Here is a 17,298-nt window from a genome sequence, read left to right as displayed (position 1 = left end):
GAATCGCATCATTTCAACCGTTTGTATATTCACTCGCGTTCGGTACGTCGTGTGATGTTATTGTGCGCGGTCTGTGGTGACGTTCGAAAATTAATTCGGATTATTAAATCGCGATCCTCGTGTACTTTACATTGAAAGAGATACAGAGAAACAAAGAAAAAATGTCAGAGATTGACGCGAAAGTGAACATGTCGCTCGGTAAGTGGCCAGAGTCTCGAAAATCTAGCGGTTTCGCTGATAATCCCGGGTGAGCGTACGGCTACTGTTTCTTCTTTTGCACAAATTCAATATGGCGACGAATATCATACAGCGTAGATATCCACAATTTATTTTCATTCGTTTACGCTCGACGATAGATTTCGGAAAAATATAGAAATAAAAAGTACGTCCCAGCAACGAGCCAATTTTAACAGGATCGTTCGTCTCCCTAATTAACTCTTAAACAAAAGCTGTCGCATATTAATCGATGTTTACGGGGAAGATGGTGGGACTTTTTCGATCGCTGGAAGAGAAGAACGTTCTCGCAAATTTACGATGTGTTCAGCAACGTGTATAACGATGTACGCATTCCTTTAAAAAAAAAATTTTAATAAAAAGAACAGAACCATTTAGTTCGACCGTGTTCTTGCACAAAGTTAGATACGTTTCTACTATTCAGCGAAAGATCGTGAAAAAGAAGAAAAGTAACAGCCGCCACGATGGATTACGAGTTTTATGGGAGAGAGTACAGCGGTTCACATAGAATCGATCGAACGATTTGTCTTATTGAATGGAAAATTGACGAACATGAACCGGGACACTTTTGGACGCTGCCGCAAGCAAGTTGTGACTCACGCTTCACAAAAAGAAGTCAACTTTCTCGTTGCGTGGGATATACGTTTGCGTAACTTTAGTTATATTTTTATCTCTGCTATCATGTTCCTCGAGTTTCTCTTCCTTCGTGTAATGGATTTGAAGTGCTACACCGTACGTGAGACAGAACAAAAATGCTGAATTGTTCAAATGAATTTTCTTTTACCTTCAGCACGTAATGTTCTTTACGGCATGCAGTATTTGCGAAAGATCACACTCACCATTGAATCAAACTGTTTAATTCCTTTAAGAACAAAAGCATTAGTACGTACACGGTGAGCATGCGTAGCTCAGGAAAATTAATTTTCACGGTCGAACATGTTTTCTTCGCCATGCAAAAAACATGTATCAAAGACGATAAGATTTCTGACAAAAATTGAATTATTTCTGAAGATCCAAAGAAATATTTTCTGTCAACAAAAAAAAGACTAATTAAAAACATTCAACCAACTCTATGCATTTAAACAATAAGCATAGATAAATTTGTAATTAAGCCCTGCCTGCAAACAAATAATATTTCTTAGTAAAAATAAAAGTTAAACACAAAGTCAGTATTGATTTTTCATAACCAGGATCAAGATTCGCAAGATACATGTTCAAGCAAATGAAAAGTCTATAAAATTTTGCCCAATGGCAACACAACTATGGAAAAGTTGTAGATAATTACAGCTGCTTTTATCTATGCGATGAGTTTTATGGGTAAAAAATTCAGAAATAGAAAAAGATAATTATATTCCAAGATGTATGATGTTTGTCAGAAAACTAATATTATTCCTGCATAGTTGCTCGATTACAACATTTTTATGATAAATCGTTAAATTGATTATATATCGCACAAACATCGATATAATCATTTTGATCACTTTATGATAAAAGAAGATAAGATGTCGGGAGTAGAGAAAGAAAATAAAAAGGTTGACGAGTCAGGAATCAAATAAAACATATATGAACGAAAATATAGAATGTACAATTGGAAATGTGTTTGGTCGTTGCAACACTGGATATTGAACAAGCATTGATATAAGTGTAAGAAGAACTTCTAATACGCAAGGAGACAATGTGTGTATAAAGTGTTTAAGATACTTATAAATTAAGACTGTTGGAAGAACAAAGAAAAACCAAGTACAAACCGAGATGAGAAACCCTTAAAAGGAAATCTGCGAAACACAAAGGTTCATAAACTCGAACAAAGAAGAACAAGAAAAAGCTCGATGTGAATGAAGATTTATTACAGATCATACATTTTCTAACGAAATAAATTGTTTTTGCTTACTGTTGGCTGCAATACGAACTGAAAGTACATTTCTTGTATAATCAGTGGCGACACATTGTGGAAAAGTATATGAAAATGCTGTTGGTTTAAAGAAACTTATACGCTCATACCTATATGTATTCAGTTTACGTGAAACAGTAGTATTTTAAAACATTAATTGCTTATTATTTATGGGATTAGATTGATAAACGAATTTGTAATTTTTAAGTTAGAGTAGTATATACTTGATTTTTATCATTGCCGTTAATATTATTATTTATTTTTATATTATCATTAAAGAATTAATAGTATATTTTGAACCATTCTTAAGGGGTTGAGAAAATCTACTAAGGCACAAGTAATAGACATTGAGAGTCCCAAGTTAATGTTTTGATATATTAAATTTAAATGTGTCGATATATATATAACTAAAAAAAACCATATCCAGTGAGATTATTTTAAATATACATACGTATTGGAAGAAAATCAGGGAAATGGCTAATGAAAACAAAACCAATTTCCTTAATGAAAATAGAAACAGAGTTTGTTGTCTTAAGTTATCCTTCAGTGTCGTCCATACAGGAGGAAATTTTTCACACATTCCAGATTAAAGCTTAACCACAAATTAACTTTCTACGCTAAGACCGTACGCTCACTAAACATTGTGAATTTTCTTCCTTTTAAGATGAAATCATAAAGATGGAGAAAAAGGAGAAAAAGAAAAAGGCTGGGACTGCCACTGGAAAAACTGGCGCTAAACGCACTCGAGGTAGTGCACGAGGACGGAGTGGAGGACTTAGGGGTAGAGGTGCAAGAGTAAAGCGTAATGTTGGAACTAATAAAAAAGAGCAAACATGGCCAGCTGGACAAAACAATAATAACAATGTGCACGGTGGTTTTGTAAGGAAACGATATAAGAAAAATAACGGTCTCGTTAGATCACGAAGCAACTTGGTTTTGAATCAGAAATCGAACACACGAGGAGCATTTAATATTCGTCGTGGTCGAGGCAATAGATTTGGTTTGACGCGTAGTAGAAGTCGCACAAACTGGACTTTTACTCAAGGCGGACTCTTCACAAATAATAAAACAACGTTGAAGAGAACAAACAGTCTGCCAAATTTGCGCGACCCAACTTCGGTTCATAATCGATTAGGATATCAGAGTCCTGCCCAAATTGCTTATCGAAATCGTGTTAAAAGAGCAAAACAATTATTATTGCAAAGACAGAATCAGAGATTATCTCTACAAAACCAATTCAGAGTAAGTATTAATGGCGTAAGGGAGAATGTTGTAAAGTCGTTGTAGGTCGAACAGAAATTAGAGTAATTCTTTTGTTTCAGGTACCACCAGCTGGAAAATCTTTGTTGTCGCTTCAACAAAGAAGTGCTATGGACAGAAGACAACAAATTTTAACATCCCAACGCCGCTTTACTACCGGCGGATTACGTTCAGATCAAATTGCCCGTGCACAGAGACGCGTACAATATGAACAGAAATTGATGAGAATGAAGTATGATTGAAACCCCTTTTTTAGAATATACAATTACAAATTATTTATAAAGCAATTTATGAGCAATATGATATATGTTAGGGTAGCAGACGTTTCTTTACTTTCAGAAAAACGTTCTTGAATGTCTTATTTTCCTATTTCATATTTATATAATATAATTGTCGATGTTACAATGTGTTATTACTTAATAATCGAACCAATGAACCTTATTTTTATTAATTTATACAAACAATGTTGTAGTTCTCCACGATTAAATACTAATTCAAATGTGAACTTCATGTGTACGTTGGGGAATGAATATAACCCTAGCACGCATCAACGCCCACTTACTCTTGCACCGAGTCGAAATGGAAATGCTGTGAACAGTTTGCGCCAGCTACCAAGAGGACGTTCACCTTTCAGACAAAATGTACAAAGTTTAAATATGGTATGATATTATTGATCGAATTTTCTATTTACACATGGACTAATTTAGAAAAATAACATTTGTATTTATAGATTGCCATATTTCAATATTTGGTTCCACCATTATGTTTTATAGTCGATCGTGGATTTTAATTCTGTATTTTGTTTTGTAATGAATTATTTTTCTAAATAAATTTTTCGTTTTAGGTTGGTCGAGTGCCGCTATTTGGTCAGCAACGTTCAAGGTCAAGGTCACGTTCCCGTTCTCGCACACGTAACACTCCTTCGTCAGATGCAAGAGCCGACGTCGACGATCGTATTTTCAGCGAGGTCATGTACAGCTTACCTGGAAATCTTGGTGTCACAGGAAGAACGCTGAACGATAGATTTACATTTTGAATTTAAAAAAAAGAAGATTTGTTTTGTATTTAGAATATAAGATTGTTGAGGCCAGAAGTGAAATTTTATGCTTAAAACATAGGTACAAGAAGCAATTCTGTTCTACAAATTATATTAATATTTAAGTTGTGTCACGCGAAGAAAGAAAAACAAAACTCCGTTTCCTCGAACCTGTTCGATCTTATTTTGTATTTCATATTTTAAACGGTATGAAAATTATTTTTAAATCATAGAGCGTAGATCAGCTATGTTTTGAATATATATTTCAAAGTATTAAATGCATCGAATTTTTAATAAATTCAATACTTGCATTATCTTTTATTTCTAACAATACTTTGACGTTTTACTAAGATTTTATGTGCTAAAATTGTTCTCTGTTTCTTCCCATATTTTTGTTTCCGTTTAATAACAAAATTGTATTTGCGTTTATGTAATGAAATAGTGAGATACTTTTTTTTTTTTTTTTTTTTAATTTATTTTGAATATTTGAAAATATTAATTTTTCGGTTAACGTATACGGTAATATTATTTAATTTTGTACAAAATTTGATTGTAACTAGATTATTTCGGAATTACGGCGGCTATAATATCTTTAATGAAATTTTAATAGTTTATGGAAAAATGTGGCCTCAATAACATTTTTTTGGTCCATAAAGTCAAATTTACATCCCAGGCGCGAAGTATAATAAAGAGTAATTAAAAGGAATGAAACGCTCTAACTGCCTACGAATTATCAGACTCTTAGGAATCTCGTTGAGGACATAGTTCCTAAGATAAGCGTACGTCTGACTTCCGTAAGAAAATAATTGTTATCTTACCAAGTGGTATTAACGCAAGAGTGACTCACATTTGGAGCATATTGAGTTATTATATTATATCCGAACGTGATACCAATGAACTATAAATAATACATATAATGTAGCAATTTTCATTTCTGTTATAATTATTTGGTAACTATAAGCGCTTGTAAGGAAATCATTGTAATCGGATTATACATATATGTACAATGTAAATTGACTTTTTATGTTTTACTATATTAACATAATTTAATACATGTATCTTCTACGCATATAAAGAGAATAGAAAGATCGCACGTTTACTACAATAATACAAAAGTTGAATTTAATGAGTGGAATTACTTTCCCGTTTATTAAATTTCATTATTTTTTTTCAGCGAGTTCGTTATAATTTGCAAACCTCACGTATCGAGTAATAATGCATTCAAAATTTGTAACGTGACGTTTTTACCAAACTAGACAACTTTTGTGAAATTTGTACGAGCTGCGTCGTTTTATTAGTTAAATATAATCATTTATACATAGCTTGGTATTATCTGTACAAAGCGGTATCGATTACTCGTAAATATGTGCACTTATCACTGTATTAAAACAAAGGGGCACACATATTCAGCGTTCATTGCCTACTTAATCGACTTCACGGTTGCATATACATAGTGAAATTTTTCTTAAATATGCACGCTGAAAGTTTTATATAATGGATGCGCAAACAGGATTCTTTGTAAGATTAATAAAAGACGAAGCGTTACTTCATACATTTTCACGAAAGCAAATTTTCTACGCGAACGAATTGAACACAATATTGCGTAAATAAAATTGTTTAAAATTGATTATCGAAATGTCAAACAAAATATCGTCGTTGATATCATGTTGTGGTCAGACAATAAAGAGACAGGTAGATATTTACATATTTTAAGTAGCTAAACAATTATTGGTTTTTATCAATAAGTCAAGACAACGTTACTTTAATTATTGATAGTTTGAAAAATTTGTTTCAGTTATTAGCTCGTACGTCTATTTTTACTCAACAAACTCGACACATGGAAGTTCACGAACACGTTGCGTACACTTTATTGAAAAAAGCTGGAATCCCAACTCCGCCTTACGGGGTAGCTAAAACGCCAGACGAAGCTGCTAAAATAGCCAAAGATCTCAATACGAAAGACATTGTTTTAAAAGCACAAGTTCTTGCCGGAGGTCGTGGAGTGGGACACTTTAAAGGCACCGACGTCAGCGGTGTTGTTATGTGCGAAACGTGAGTTTTATGAATCAAAATTAATACTACTACTCTCATTTTTAAAAGAGCGTTCCGTTTCAAATGTATTACAAAATTTCAATCTTATCTATAGCCTTTAATATTTTTAGTCCAGAACAAGCAAAGACTCTCGCCAGTAATATGATAGGCAAACTGTTAATAACTAAACAGACTGGAGAGGCTGGAAGAATTTGTAATTCGGTAATGGTAACGACCCGTATGTTCCCTCGCAAAGAATATTACCTTTCGGTCATGTTGGAGACCAGTTACGACGTGAGTTTATTGACCATATTTACCTGAAACTTATTGTCTTTACCACAATCATTGAATTTATTACATTAATTCAGGGTCCTGTTATAATTGTATCGAAACAAGGCGGCGTGAATATCGAGGACATCGCCGCCTCGAATCCTGAAGCCATAACGTATATACCAGTTAACGTCATGAAGGGTTTAACGGCCGAACAAGCGGATCTTGTCCCGGATAAATTAGGCATAGAGGGGGAGGAGAAAGATATAGTCTCGATAATTGCTTGCAATCTGTACGAATTATTTATCGAGACGGATGCTTTGTTACTTGAAATAAATCCATTCGCATTGGACATTTGCGGGGAATGTACGTCCATAAAGTATAATTAACTTTCGTCCAATGGGGGAACTCACGTTTAATATGATACGTGTCGTTTATTTCCAGATCATGCCTTGGATTGTAAATGTTCCTTCGACGATAGCTCGGAATTCAGACAAAAAGAATTATTTGCTCTACAGGACTTGACGCAACTCGATCCTAGGGAGGTGCAGGCGAACAAATTTAATTTAAGTTACATAGGTCTAACCGGGAATATAGGCTGTATGGTAAATGGAGCTGGATTGGCAATGGCTACCATGGATATCATAAAACTGTACGGCGGTATGCCGGCGAACTTTCTAGACGTGGGTGGTACTGCCACAGCAGAAACTGTGAAAGAGGCTTTCCAAATAATAATCGCCGATCCAAAGGTGTTTGAAACATGTAGATAGTAAATATTACGTTTGTTAATTTTTTTCTAAAGATATACATATATATGAATTCATTACTATCGTTTAATTGTTATCATGATATAACATTATCATCTCATGTTCAAGTATGATAAGAAAAGATAAACTTTGATATATTTGATAAAATAATAATATAAGTATGTTTTATGACAAGGTTTAAACTGAACATAAGCATTGGCACGCTTAAAGTACTATGCTTAAAGTGGTTTTGACAAGAATGTCTCTGTATCAATACTTATGTTTACCACTGTATGTATGAAATTTATTTTGCTAATTTTCAGGTAGAAGCTATCTTCGTTAATATATTTGGTGGAATTATGAGATGTGACATAATCGCGCAAGGAATCATCTCTGCAACCAAGGACTTGAAGATGTCTGTTCCAATAGTCGTAAGACTGCAGGTAATTTATTAACGGTGTCATAAAAAGTGTCATAAAAAATGACAAATTTTGTTTTATTGTTTTTTTTTTTACTTCCTGCTTAGGGGACCAACGTGGAAGAAGGGAAAACGTTGATACGCGACGCGCAGTTAAAAGTTATTTCTGTGGACGATTTTTCCCAGGCAGGTGAAGCAGCCGTAAAGTTGGCATTAATGGTGAACGTATCAAATTCTTTAAATTTAGACATTTCTTTCACGAGTAGAGAAAAATCTGACAAGAAATCGAAAAGCTCGAAATAGGCCCTAATTCTTTTCTATACTCGCGTATTTTCTATCCATCATTTTTAAACATATAATCCCTGTACGCTCATTTTCATATTTTTAATTCTTTTTTTTTTACTCGTACGAGCAACGACGATTTTAAAATCGAAATCAAGTATTTCTTACCTATTTTGCACCTTTTAACTTTTAAAAATTTATATAAATATAAATATATTTGTAAAAAATAAATACTTTTCTTTGAATTCATAGCGTAATAATTTATTCCGTTTTTTGGAGTTAGTTTTGTACTTGGTCGTAAAATTCAAGTAAACGAAATTAACGTTTCGATCTCAATCTTTGCGAAATATCTAATCTCGTAGCGATTTTATGAACACTAAAATGAGCGAGAGAGAAAAATACTATTTTATTTGCAATATCTCGAAGACGAAGATATTATATTATTTGATATAAATGTACAGCTCAGTTTAGTGAAGTGAATGCAAATAAAATAATATTTTCAATTCGTAACAAACTGCAACTACATACTTAAAGTACTTGACGATTAAGAACAAAGTATGCTTATTCTGTTTTTTCGCCATTCGATCAAGACAATGTTATTTGAATTCCTAGATATGTATTGACTCGTTATCGTTAAAATACTATTTTCATTTCGTTCGCTTTGCATATCCATTTGAAATAATGCTTGAATTGTGCAGAAAAGTGGTGCCGCCACCGCGGCTCATCGTGCGCGAGTTTGCGTCATGTTTTTACAGGAAACGTCAAGAAAGGTGGGGACATGAAGGCGCAGCTTACACTTGGCAGTCCACTGCCACTGCTTTACTAAGATGGCTACCATGTTATCGCGGACTGTCTCACTCGTTGAAAATCTTGCCCGATTCAACGGGTCGAAGGTACGTGAAAAACAAGTTGTTCCTTATATGCCAATATTTAATTCGTTCGCCAATATTCCTCTGAAAATGTTCCCTTTAGTTTGCATATCTCGAAATTTAACGGTTCTCGCATCGATGATTTGTAAGAAGGGTGGCCACCATATTAGATCTGTAGTCTGCTAAATTGGGCGCCAGGGTCAGACGATTCGAAGCCAAGGATCTTGGCCTTCCACGAAACGTATCTTTTTTCACGAAATCTGTATTGACAATTACGCAATACGAAAGTGGGCATTTCCGTACTCGTTCGTTCATTCATCGGTCGATGACTCTGAAACGTTCGTTCATATTTGATTAACAGTTATCGAATTACGTCGGAACGAAGACAACTTGTCAAACTATCGGGAACTGTCATACTCCTTGGAAAATACGAAATTCGAACGATCGAAGAGTAGTTTCGTCGTCGATTGTTTTCACCTCTCTTCCCTTTTCGCTTGTAACCATTTCCGTTGTTTTTCTTCCCTTTTTTTTTTATGACTGTTCTTGTCAAAGTCTCTTCTATTTTTCATAATTGCGATGTCTCGTACGTTGCTTGTCCGTTTGTTTTCATACGCTATACAGTTATCAAAGACAAAACAATTTATAGATGACCAGGATTGAATGAAAAGTATGTGGGTCATTACCATTGATTGGTCTTTGAGTTCAGATTATTTTTAAATCTTGCAGGCCAAGGCCTCAAAGTTTCTGAACTGTCAATAATAGTGCATTAGATCACTTTAACTCCCCTCCTTTTCGCGCACGAATACCGTTTTATGTATTGCAAAGCTTATTTTAACGAACATTATATGTAAATATTTACGATAAAGGCATACTTTGATGTTACCTAATTACGTTTAGTAAGCTGTATACAAGAACTAATTATCTAATCTTATAATATACTGGCTTTTGTGCACGGCTTCGCTCGCGTGAATGTCGAATAAAGAAAATTCGTTCAAATTAATCGTACTTTACATTAGAGCGTAAATTTAAATTTATTTTCACTTTATTTTTTTCTTTCTATTATTACGAAATGTTCGATATAAAAATTCTTTAAGTTACGACGGAATAAACAAGACGAACAAAAATTCTAAAGATACGTCTTTAAATTTCGATATCACTAGCGCGCTCGAAAGAAATCGATTATTCAGGAAAATATCAAGTTACAAAAATGTCCTTGTGAGATTTATTTGTATCATAATCATCAATATAAGTTCAACTTCCGTGGCTATAAATAAATAGCTCATATCTATTATTCTCTCTCTCCCTCCCTCTATATATATATTGGTTTATATAATTGTTTATTTGCTGTTAATAAGTTGTTACACTATTATATTTAATTACTAGTTAATTTTTTTCTTTTACACAGATATTAGGATGCAAAACCAACTTAGTAAAGCAACCAGTAAGGAATTTAAATGTACACGAACACATCAGTTACAGCCTGCTAAATGAAGCTGGAGTGCCGACTCCTAAATTTGGAGTCGCCAAAACTCCAGACGAAGCTGCAAAGCTTGCTGCCGACTTGAAATCCAAAGACATCGTTTTGAAGGCACAGGTTTTAGCCGGTGGCAGAGGAAAGGGTCATTTTAAAGACAGCAACGTTAGTGGTGTAAAAATGTGTGAAACGTAAGTTCCATAGTACGCAAAAGTGTGATTGTACTGATAATAAGTACTATTTGTGTTTCGTTCGCAGGCCAGACGAAGCGAAGAAGTTAGCGAGTCAAATGTTAGGTAAATTGTTAATTACTAAACAAACTGGTGAAGCGGGTAGGATATGCAACGCGGTAATGGTAACACAGCGTATGTTCCCTCGCAAAGAATACTACCTTGCTGTCATGATGGAAAGAGCCTTTGGTGTATGTTACCAAATGAATATATCCAACGTACAAACAAGTAATCCATATGCCAAAATAATTCATAGTATAATTCCCATAATTTTCCCCAAACAGTGTAAAATTCTTGTTGTTCGACACAATACAAAATGAAGAAAAAATACTTCTTCGTACGAATTTAAATAACTGTTTCACGAATATGAAAAGATTAGTGGATCTCTTATTTGTACACTTGATAATCGAAATAATGAAATTGTAGTTTTTAACTTTCAATTATTCGATTCAAGGGTCCAGTCATAATAGCTTCGAGTCAAGGTGGTGTGAATATCGAAGAAGTTGCGGCAACAAATCCTAGCGCTATAATGTACGAACCCATTGATATCAACAAGGGAATTACGAAACAGCAAGCAGAGCGTATTGCTGTTTCACTTGGTCTACAAAATATGAAAGATTACATTTCAAATATAATTATGAATTTGTATAAACTGTTTTTAAAGAAAGATGCTCTTTTATTAGAAGTGAATCCTCTTGCGGAAGATATTAATGGAAACTGTAAGTGTAGCTGAAAACTGTGTAATTCGTTAATAACTTGTAATATGTATCACTGAAAGGAGAACTTAATTTAATGATGTTTAGATTTCGCATTGGACTGCAAGTGCAGATTTGACGATAATGCAGAATTTAGGCAAAAAGAATTATTCTCTTTGAGAGACTGGACCCAGGAAGATCCTAAAGAGGTCGAAGCTGCTAAATTTGATTTGAATTACATTGCACTCGATGGTAATATTGGTTGCATGGTCAACGGAGCGGGGTTAGCCATGGCTACCATGGATATTATAAAATTGCATGGAGGAGAACCAGCCAATTTCTTGGACGTTGGTGGTGGTGCGTCTACTTCCGCTGTAAAGGAAGCATTTAAAATAATTACATCCGATCCACGAGTAAGTGATCAGTATGTAATAAATTTAGAGGGATTTCGTTATTTAAATAAATATCGATATCTGTTTATACACAGGTTCATGCTCTTTTGGTTAACATATTTGGTGGAATCATGAGATGCGACGTTATCGCAGAAGGAATTATAGCAGCGACTAAAGAACTTGACTTAAAAATTCCTGTTGTTGTCCGATTGCAGGTACAATGTTCACGAATGCTTACAAGCAATTTTCTGTGAATAATAATTTATCCAAAAGAGTATTACATTCAATTATTATGTTGTTTCAGGGTACAAACGTAGATGAAGCGAAAGCTCTAATCGCGAACGCAGGTTTAAAAATTGTTCCGATCGATGATCTCGACGAAGCTGCCCGAGTCGCGGTTAAATTGTCAACGATCGTTAAGTTAGCACAATCTGAAAATCTTAGTGTTAACTTCGAAATACCTTCAATTTCATAGATTTAGTAAAAATTGTAACTTACGCATCAGGAAAATTATGAGAATGTATTCACGCATTGTTAAATAGCTGAAATAACATTTGAAAGTAATAACTAACATTCGTAAACTTCAAATGTCATTTCTGTGCTTATCTCTTTAGAGTATACATCTCAGTGTTTTAAACATTGCCGTGTCAAGTGAAATAGAAAAAGACATCGAATATTCTGGGCAAATTTATATTTACCAAAAGGATACACTTTGTTCTCAGTCTTGTAAATTTAAAATATTAGAAAGAAAATTATGAGGTAATTTGTTCGAATTTGGTGTTGCTTCCTCTCCAACGTAAGCACAAATTCTCTCCCGAGAAGTATATGCAAGCTTCTTGAAGGATATAATTTATTTGCTTACCCCTCGGCGGGTCTCTGTGATTCAGTATTAAAATTAAGTTATACAATACATATTTATCAACATAGCTATATTTTTTGCACGAAAGTGTATACAACATTCTTTCGAAGCTTATATACGTGCTAACAAAATACATAGTTACTGTCCAAAGTGGAATCTTTTGTATAATCATCCACAAAGAAAACAGTTATATTTGAGGTATGTGTCATCTGAAAGAAAATGGCCTGTAAATGTAACATAGAGACATATGTAGTTACATGTATACATATATATATAAATTATTTTACGTAATTTTTGTTTTTTATCGTTTTCATTAATTGAAAATAATGTCCACGTTTTTCTTTTCCCTGAAACACAATATGATTGCGAAATGATAAGATTACACCGTACCGTTAGCATTACAACATAACAGGTTCAGCGATGATGAAATAACTATGACGCGTCAAATGTTTATATTTACATTATACATACTATACATGCCATGTAAGATATAACGTAACGTTCGTAATTTGTTAAAAGTAAGATCATCTATAATCATTGAATGTAACATTATTTTAAGTACAGGGCTGAGCCATTTGGAATAAAACTTTTAAGTGTCCCTCTGACTGCCAAATCCATTGAAAGTATTTTTGCTTAAATAAAATTGTTTCAACGATGATAACACTCTTTTTGAATAAAATTATGCCATTATTACATCTATCATTTATAAACAAATAAAATTTAATTTGTTAAAATGTCGTTTAATCAATAATCGTATCGCTCTTAGCTGGGTCATGCAATTATTAATTAAAATCTAAATAATATTAGCAAATTGGCTGCGATTCGGTTTTAATTTTGATTCTCATTGATTTATCAAAGATTTAAAGTATTGTCAGAGACGAGTTATACGAGTAGATCTTTCATCAAATGAAATTTTTTCGGCCCATTTTTATGGGGTCTCGAAACCCTGTTACCATTTTCGTGTCATTCGCAACGTTACCAACAGATTCAGAAATAAATTTTAATCCCTTCCATAGTCAACTTACATGTATTTATGCACACACTATAGCTGCTGCTCATCAATACTAATTCAGTGAATAATTTCTCAACTGACCGCCATCCATGAGAAGAGTGCCTGACTGCCATACCGACCAGAAAATTCAGAGGTGATTTTAGCGGCCTCTTCTCATGGATGGCGGTCAGTTGAGAGACTCACTGAATTAGTGTGATAGGCAGCAGCTAGTGCATGTAAATGCGTATCAGTTGAAAAGTAGGAATTATTCGCGATTCCTTGACTAGTTAAAGGTGTAAATATTTTGTTAGAAATCAGTCTATCCGTGGTTTCTATCCGAGGCAACGCTCGGGTTCGTAATGCAAGCTTCGTGAGACATCGGAGCTGCCCCCACCCCGCCGCCTGACTCGCGAGCATTGCCGAGCACCGCGAGCGCGGCCATCATTCGTACTTGGACGTCGAGCGTAGCAGAGTTCCGCGACTGAGGTGCGTATTTCTAACCTGTTGATCTTTCCCCTATTACTTCTCGCGTTTTAATTACGATCTCTTGCAATACGGTTTCGATTTGATCATCGCTTAATTATAATAATCGTTTGTGTACTTTAATGCATCGTTATTTCGTTTCTGTTACAGTCTCTTATTGGAATTCGAGATCAAGAAATAATTAAACTTGTTGAAACCTGTCAAGACGTGTCGGTGTTTCACGACCAACGAAGTACGTATTTCTAACCTTTTGCTATTTCCTCGTTATAATCAATCATTGTTTAATTACGATTTAATTTGTATTTTATTTCTGTTGCAGTCTCCGATTGAAATTCGACGCCATGGAAAATTTTATTGCCGCGTAAAGGACACCATAACAGATGGCAGACAAGTCGACAAATTGTAGAGGGAATATTGGTAACATTTAAACAATTATAGCAAAAATTAACATTCATATTAATATTTATACATTTTTATTGTAGCTTCATTAAGTTATTTGTTGCAAGCATGATCTTAATTTTGTAGTCGGTCATTGTTAAGATAAAATATTAAAATCATTAACAAACTTTCTATCTACTTCGATACATATCGAAGTATACAGAAATGGCGTCGGTAGATATTAACGATACATTGGAATAATTTATATTTAACTGTATTCTGATCGCGACTGAATATTTTCGAGTGATATTTATTTAATTGATTGTTTATATTTCTTTCTTTATGAATCGTTGTAATTGCAATTTCCATATATATTTCGATGCAAGTTTCAAGAAACGTAGTAACTGCGTAGTTGGAATATGCTATTACAGCATAAATAACTAACGAACTTTAATTCTTGCAAATTTCGGAATATTTATAAAACTTACGGGATATTCTAACATTCGACAAAGTAAATATAATCATGCTTACAACTCTAATAATGAAACTTAGTGATATAATATTTCTAAATAATTATTTTCGTAGTTAATATTTTGTCGTTGAAATTCTCATTGATCGAGAATATTTCGCCTTCGTGGCATTGATCTTGTACGGGACAAACTATGTATACAACAGTACTAAGTAAAGCAGTGTTTTCGTTGACGAACTCTAGCAAGAAGAAAAACAAAACTCGATAGGCAAAGCACAGACGTGCTTGTTGTATTTCTTGTCTCCTGTCCCTTTCTTTTCAGGACTTTTCTTTCCAGGAAATTTGTTGGCCGAGCGCAATGCGGCCGGTAGAGTCAGTGATCGTGCGTAGCAAACAAGTTTGTTTTTCGGGGCAAAGTGACCCCAAGCTCGTTATCGTTCACGGTGTTAGAGAAACGCGAGAATAGAAGCAGTGTTTCTTACGCGGTATTAAATTACTTCCAGAGCATCGTGGCTCTCTGTTTTCTCAATCGCGATAGTAGAATCATTTGTTCGCCGATTTCAATCCTCGGTCGCGGTAATCTGATTTAATACTTTTCAATCAAATTAATTATTTTTTCAATTTGAAATTTAAACTCCTCGTTACCGGAATTAGAGTCAGTGCATCACCGAAGAGGATTATTTGGCGATGCTCCACGAGCAAACAATGTAAGTATAAATTTATACTTTGAAATTTTTAATTAAAAATCTCTACAGTTTTAACCATAGATTCTAATTGTTTTCTTACAGTTTCTGAACATGATCCTGGGAACCAGCAGCAGCACCCGGGGGGGTATCGGGCGGTGGACCACGAGCGAACAACGTAAGTATAAATTTATACTTTGAAATTTGTTAATTAAAAATCTCTGTAATTTTAACAATAGATTATAATTTCTTTCTTATTTTTTATAGCAGGACCATGCAGGGGGCTCTGATGACTTCCACTGGACAGCAGCAGCATCATTATGCAGTCATCCCAGAGGTTCAAGTTCATCACTCGTAAGTCGCATGCTATTTATGTTCCTCTGGTCCCCAACCATGTTGTAGGATGAAAGATCCGAATCAACACGGGTGACCAGTTGTATACTTAGTATTTTTGACGAGTTAAGTGACCCATGAATTGTATTTTTTTAGTGCAGGCTAGGGTCTTCTTGCACTCGCGTTTTTTAACGTTATCAAAGAATATTACACAATTTTGATACAATATACGAAATATATTTATTATCTTTATATGAATTAAATAATGGAGTAGAATATGAATTAATATAATGTGAAAACATTATATTAAACGTACGATCGAGTAAAATATCTTACATTATTAATATAATTATTAAATATTCGTTTTATCAATTGATACATCATACGATGTATTTTACGTGCAAGAAGGCGTTTCGCGACTGGTCGATTCTCAACTCAAAGGAACATGCATGTTGATTTTATTTGTTTAAAAATTTACTTTGACGACAGAATCGACCAGGGTTAATTGAATATTTTGAATAATAATTTAACAAATTTATTTCAATTTTCAAAGTAGATTACTTTATCACGAAATCTTTATTAAAGTCTTACATTTTACACAATTAAATTTCAGTCACTTTTTCTTGAATAATAATATCTTTCAATATTAACGTAGTCTGTTGTTGATATATTACACATAACGAGTCGAGTCATTTTAATTGAGAATAGATACCGTTTAGTTAATTACTAATAACCAATTTTTCTAGTCAGGATTTTCAGGATACTTTTCCGTGTTCGTTGCCTAAGTTCGTGCACATGCCCAAGTGTTATTTGCACGAGCGAAGGCAACGGGACACGATGACTTAGTTCGTAACATTTATAATAATAATCTATCCGTGCGACTGACAATGCTAGTGTATCGTGCACGATGTACTGTCCACATATGTGTGTTTGTGGTTAGGATGTGGAAGTGCATCGTTTCAAAAGTTCATTACAATTCAGATACAGAATTTTTTTACATTAGATTCATAACGATCACAATAGTAATATCAAACTTATAATTATTATTTACTTGGCAATTGTTCGTATTGCATACACGTCAATGATATTGCAAAATGCATAATGAATTAGCTTTTCAATCTTATATAGAGTATATTATAGAATATATTTTAATAAAGACTATATCAGATATATTAAAATGTTTTACATAAATAATAAAAGTACGCAATGGTCACTAGCTTTGTCAGTCCACTGCAAAAACTGGTACGTACACAATTAGAGTATGATTGAGGTCG

At 34.0% G+C, this 17,298-nt stretch overlaps 3 protein-coding genes across 5 annotated transcripts; all 3 read left to right on the top strand.

Annotated features, from left to right (window-relative positions):
- Positions 1 to 21: 21 nt before the first annotated feature.
- Positions 22 to 5,546, top strand: LOC122405545. Of its 3 annotated transcripts, none has more exons than XM_043410403.1 (5): positions 22 to 198; positions 2,790 to 3,367; positions 3,448 to 3,617; positions 3,858 to 4,044; positions 4,230 to 5,544. In XM_043410403.1, exons 1-5 carry the CDS (start codon positions 162 to 164, stop codon positions 4,419 to 4,421), a joined length of 1,164 nt encoding a protein of 387 aa, XP_043266338.1. In that variant the 5' UTR covers positions 22 to 161; the 3' UTR covers positions 4,422 to 5,544. The 3 variants fall into 3 exon arrangements, with proteins under 3 accessions (XP_043266338.1, XP_043266339.1, XP_043266341.1); XM_043410404.1 differs by lacking the exon at positions 22 to 198 and adding an exon at positions 216 to 2,065 and having other exon boundaries at positions 4,230 to 5,546; XM_043410406.1 differs by lacking the exon at positions 22 to 198 and adding an exon at positions 2,076 to 2,190 and having other exon boundaries at positions 4,230 to 5,546.
- Positions 5,547 to 6,056: 510 nt separating this feature from the next.
- On the top strand, positions 6,057 to 8,289 carry LOC122405542 (succinate--CoA ligase [ADP-forming] subunit beta, mitochondrial-like). Its single transcript, XM_043410401.1, is given in 7 exon segments — positions 6,057 to 6,166; positions 6,198 to 6,473; positions 6,584 to 6,746; positions 6,821 to 7,088; positions 7,167 to 7,471; positions 7,792 to 7,911; positions 7,995 to 8,289. Coding segments are annotated over 7 exon segments (1,437 nt in total). The 3' UTR covers positions 8,190 to 8,289.
- Positions 8,290 to 8,926: 637 nt separating this feature from the next.
- LOC122405544 (succinate--CoA ligase [ADP-forming] subunit beta, mitochondrial-like) lies at positions 8,927 to 13,126 on the top strand. The gene is made up of 7 exons (XM_043410402.1): positions 8,927 to 9,061; positions 10,443 to 10,702; positions 10,770 to 10,932; positions 11,196 to 11,460; positions 11,545 to 11,849; positions 11,924 to 12,043; positions 12,133 to 13,126. Exons 1-7 carry the CDS (start codon positions 8,996 to 8,998, stop codon positions 12,301 to 12,303), a joined length of 1,350 nt encoding a protein of 449 aa, XP_043266337.1. The 5' UTR covers positions 8,927 to 8,995; the 3' UTR covers positions 12,304 to 13,126.
- Positions 13,127 to 17,298: the final 4,172 nt, after the last annotated feature.

This window comes from Colletes gigas, unplaced genomic scaffold (assembly GCF_013123115.1).
Source record: "Colletes gigas isolate AHSC1104 unplaced genomic scaffold, ASM1312311v1 Colletes_gigas_Sc00004, whole genome shotgun sequence".
Taxonomy (NCBI): domain Eukaryota; kingdom Metazoa; phylum Arthropoda; class Insecta; order Hymenoptera; family Colletidae; genus Colletes; species Colletes gigas.
This window is presented reverse-complemented; position numbering and strand designations above follow the sequence as displayed.

Bases quoted from the DNA above. Each gene is read 5' to 3' on its own strand.
- LOC122405545 (XM_043410403.1), top strand. From the start codon at position 162: ATGTCAGAGATTGACGCGAAAGTGAACATGTCGCTCG. The intron at 199-2,789 runs GTAAGTGGCCAG...CTTCCTTTTAAG, and splicing joins GAAAGTGAACATGTCGCTCG to ATGAAATCATAAAGATGGAG. The intron at 3,618-3,857 runs GTATGATTGAAA...ACAATGTTGTAG, and splicing joins CAGAAATTGATGAGAATGAA to TTCTCCACGATTAAATACTA.
- LOC122405544 (XM_043410402.1), top strand. From the start codon at position 8,996: ATGGCTACCATGTTATCGCGGACTGTCTCACTCGTTGAAAATCTTGCC. The intron at 11,461-11,544 runs GTAAGTGTAGCT...AATGATGTTTAG, and splicing joins GGAAGATATTAATGGAAACT to ATTTCGCATTGGACTGCAAG. The intron at 11,850-11,923 runs GTAAGTGATCAG...GTTTATACACAG, and splicing joins TAATTACATCCGATCCACGA to GTTCATGCTCTTTTGGTTAA.